Raw genomic sequence first — 4433 nt, 5'->3', positions numbered from 1 at the left:
AGCAGTGCTAAACCCTGTAGCAGTGCTAAACCCTGTAGCAGTGCTAAACCCTGTACCAGTGCTAAACCCTGTAGCAGTGCTAAACCCTGTAGCAGTGCTAAACCCTGTAGCAGTGCTAAACCCTGTACCAGTGCTAAACCCTGTAGCAGTGCTAAACCCTGTACCAGTGCTAAACCCTGTAGCCAGTGCTAAACCCTGTAGCCAGTGCTAAACCCTGTAGCAGTGCTAAACCCTGTAGCAGTGCTAAACCCTGTAGCCAGTGCTAAACCCTGTAGCAGTGCTAAACCCTGTAGCAGTGCTAAACCCTGTAGCAGTGCTAAACCCTGTAGCAGTGCTAAACCCTGTACCAGTGCTAAACCCTGTAGCAGTCTTGCTTTCTTATACTGTGTTTGTCTTGTGTTTGTCCTGGCTGTTGTCCCTGTTCTTCTCAATGCAGTGCTGAAGACAGTGCCCTTTACCGCCCGCAACGCCAAGCGCGGCTCTCGCTTCTTCTGCGAGCCCGCCCTCAATGAGGAGTACCATTACTAAAGCTTCTAGAACCCTCTCCTCTCTCTTCTGAAAGGTTGCTGGAACAAAACCCTTCTTCTCCTCCTCCTCCTCCTCCTCCTACCTGGCGTGTTCCCCTCACACGCTCTTAACCGTCTCTCACCCTCACACTTGAGACCTCCTACGCATGTTTCTGCCCCATTCAGCCCCGTCACACTGAGGTGTGTGTGTGTGTGTGTGTGTGTGTGTGTGTGTGTGTGTGTGTGTGTTTCGATGCGAGTGTGTGCATGCAGTTGGTGTGTTTTCCTCCCTCCTAAGCATGACGAGGTGGAGGGGTAACATTTTTCACTGCACCTGCATGAACTGTGACACACACCCTCTCCTTCATCAACAACATTGTGTGTTATTATGAACCACAGCAAAGCATCATGTCTCCAAGCTCGCTCTTATCTGGACCCACAGCAGATGATTAAGATCTGCTGAAGAATGTAGTTACCTTCTCATTCTGTTGTGTAGTACATGCATGCAAGTGTGGCAGCTGCCATCTAGTGGCCAAGTTGTGCATGGACGGCTGCACAGCTTTCTCCTTGAGATCAAATGAGACGGAAATTAAATGATGGTTGAAAGGAAATTGAGTGGGTTCCACTAAACACATTGAGTGGGTTCCACTAAACACATTGAGTGGGGTTTGAGTGGGTACCACTAAACACATTGAGTGGGTTCCACTAAACACATTGCAGTCCCATGTTGCAATATGTAGTAATTACATTACTAAGTAAGTACCATGGAACATCATGTCTACACAATAGATCCCTGTAGCACCCAATCATTTAATCATGTCCTGAAAATGTAATAAACATGAATAATGTAATATCTTGGCCAATAATCTAATAGAATGTTCTGACTGATGTAATAACATTTTTACAGATAATGTAATACTTTTCAGGTGGGTTATTTTTGTTATTTATTTTATTTTATTTTATTTTTATTTTATTGTATTTCATTAAATTTTATTTATTTTCCTTCCAAACTTATTATTATGTAATAATTTTAACTGATAATGTAAAAAATTATGCTTTTGTTCTTGGAAATGTAAAGTGTGCAAGTATGCACATTTCATAATAGTGTTAGTGTCATGTTAGCCTACTGACATTTGACACTGATTTCATGTTTAGAAATGTAAATGTGTAGAATTTGAAATCATTACTACAGATGGTAAGTTGTTCTCAGGCAAAGATGCATTCAACTAAAATCCCTATCAAAACAACAAACAAATCTGCCCATAGCTGTTGATTGGTCATTATCTGTCAAAATGATTACATTATTACATTATTATTACAGTTTTGAAAGTAGAAAAAAGGCCCATCTGAAAGGTATTACATGTACATGATCAGTAAACGTGTTATTACAATATCAGTCAGGACATTTTATTACATTATTGGTCAAGTTAGTGCATTATTGGGTTTTATTACATTTTCAATCAAGTTAAATGCACATTTGATCATATTTGCAGGTGTTATCTCTTCAGGAAATGATTACATTATTTGGTGCTACAACCCCAGCTGTCTACTTGACTAGTGTGCCTCCTTGCTGTGGCATTATACCTTGCTCTCCTGTTAATCAACGTTTCCATGGAAACTGAATGTTTGTGTTCATTATCACGTATTCTGATGGCTGTTGTTCTGGCCTCTTGCATGCCAATAGCTTTTCCCTGCTCCCTACCCATAATGCATCCCTGCTGCCCCGCCCTTACGTTGTGCCTGGTTCTGCCACCTGCTGATAAGTCGCCTTCCTGTCAAATGAGTTTGTGTGGGCTGGCATGCTGCATGATGTGTGCATTATCTTTGTTTTGCAGTCAAACACTCTTTACAGTGACATTGTTTTCTGATGTGTGCTACTAACATGCAACCAGGTGGATTCAGTCTATTTACACCTATTTAGCAGTCATTCATTAAGAAAAAATTGTTTCATTGGCAATCAATGTTTACCTGGCTGCATGCACGCTTTGGTTGGTTTCCTGGTCAAGGTGCTGTTGAACATTAACAAACCTGTTGTCTTTTGGAACCTTGTTTGTTTGTTTGAGTCAATACTTCCTCTTTCATTTTGAAGCGGGCTCTTCCTCTGTCTGTCCTGCTGGCAGCCATCAGCAAAGCAGTCTGGGTTTAGAAACACAGAAAAAAGAAAAGCAATAAAGATGCTTTGATCCTCCACTCAGCGGTGCCACTTAACAGCCGCCTGCAGCTCTGTCGCCCCCTCTGGCCACGCCCGCCTCTCGTTCCCCTGCTTTGCTCGCACAACATGCTCTCTCTCTCTCTCTCTCTCTCTCTCTCTCTCTCTCTCTCTCTCTCTCTCTCTCTCTCTCTCTCTCTCTCTCTCGCTGCAAGGCCATTGTGAAATATTGGGATGACAAGCTCTGGTCATCCTCCCCATCCATCTTTAACTTTCATTTTGTCTTCTCTTCATCATTCTTTCAGCCCTAAAGAAGAATAATATTACTAAATTTCCCAATGTCTACTCGAGGGTAAGGAACTCCTCCAATAGCACTCCTGTAGTGGTGGATGTGTCCCAAACCTGGCAAGCATCTCTTTATTACCTCCCTCCCTGTTTTTACCTCTCTTCCAACTATAATGTCAACTTCATCTCCCTCTCCCTCTCTTTTCTCTTCCTTCATTATCCCCTTCATCTCCCTCTTTCCTCTTCCTTCATTATCCCCTTCATCTCCCTCCCTCTTTTCTCTTCCTTCATTATCCCCTTCATCTCCCTCTCCCTCTTTCTTCATTATCCCCTTCACCTCCCTCTTTCCTCTTCCTTCATTATCCCCTTCATCTCCCTCCCTCTCTTTTCTCTTCCTTCATTATCCCCTTCATCTCCCTCTCCCTCTTTCCTCTTCCTTCATTATCCCCTTAATCTCCCTCTTTCCTCTTTTTTCATTATCCCCTTCATCTCCCTCTTTCCTCTTCCTTCATTATCCCCTTCATCTCCCTCCCTCTCTTTTCTCTTCCTTCATTATCCCCTTCATCTCCCTCTCCCTCTTTCCTCTTCCTTCATTATCCCCTTCATCTCCCTCTTTCCTCTTCCTTCATTATCCCCTTCATCTCCCTCCCTCTCTTTCCTCTTCCTTCATTATCCCCTTCATCTCCCTCTCTTTTCTCTTCCTTCATTATCCCCTTCATAATCAAAAGTATTGCATGTCTGATGATACAAATAGTGTATAAATATAAACCATCTCTTTCCATATTTTTTCTCCTTTTGGAACTAAAGCATATGTTTTACAACATTGTAAAACAATGTTTCTCTGGGGAAGATGCCTCTCGGGTTTACCTGAGGCATCTAATATTGACAGAGGCTTGCCATTTGAAACCCTTTCAGGACTTTTCCTATGGCCTGTCTGGGTCCTGCCACCCAGACAGAGCTGTTCTGGAGGTTGTTTTTCTGTGTAGAACTCAAGCTGCTTTGGGTGAGAGGCTGCCAGCGCTCATCAGACAGACCTGATAAGTTGACTGACAGCTCTTTTCTGCCCGCCTCCCCTCTCAGATCTGAGGAATCAGCCTTACAGGCGAGCGGACGCGGTGCGGAGGAGTGTCAGGAGACGCTTCGATGACCAGAACCTGCGGCCGGTGAACAACGGCGAAGTGGTCATGTGATGAGGGAACAGTGCACATGTGCTGGGGGGGGGGGAGGCAGGTGGGAGGCAGGATGGGTAATGACAGGGGAGAGAGAGGGTGAAGATGGATGTGAAGTGAAGGATGACAAGTGAAAGATTTGTGGTAGCAACCATAGAGATGGTTGTGTGTGTGTGTATGTGTATATATATATATATATATATCTATATATATATATATATATATATATATATTACGTAAGAATACACAATGTGATGTCATTCCATATCTGTGGTGTAGTAGCAGCTTCTCACTATGAAGGACTGGAGATGGTGTGAACTGACA

The 4433-nt window shown here is 43.4% G+C and overlaps 1 protein-coding gene across 1 annotated transcript in view; it reads left to right on the top strand.

The window, feature by feature from the left end:
* Positions 1-3023, top strand: part of fmnl2a (formin-like 2a) — a gene marked incomplete at its 5' end in the record, with an annotated part of 67626 nt that extends 64603 nt beyond the window's left edge. The window contains 2 exons of the mRNA XM_083642240.1: positions 437-562; positions 2961-3023. Coding sequence (XP_083498366.1) covers positions 437-528 — 92 coding nt within the window. The 3' untranslated portion in view covers positions 529-562; positions 2961-3023. The remainder of the gene's footprint in view (positions 1-436; positions 563-2960) is intronic.
* Between the last annotated feature and the right edge of the window lie 1410 nt (positions 3024-4433).

This window comes from Poromitra crassiceps (genome assembly GCF_964638095.1).
Source record: "Poromitra crassiceps genome assembly, chromosome: 8".
Taxonomy (NCBI): Eukaryota; Metazoa; Chordata; class Actinopteri; order Beryciformes; family Melamphaidae; genus Poromitra; species Poromitra crassiceps.
The sequence above is the reverse complement of the archived record's forward strand: the minus strand, read 5'-3'. Positions and strand labels throughout refer to the sequence as shown.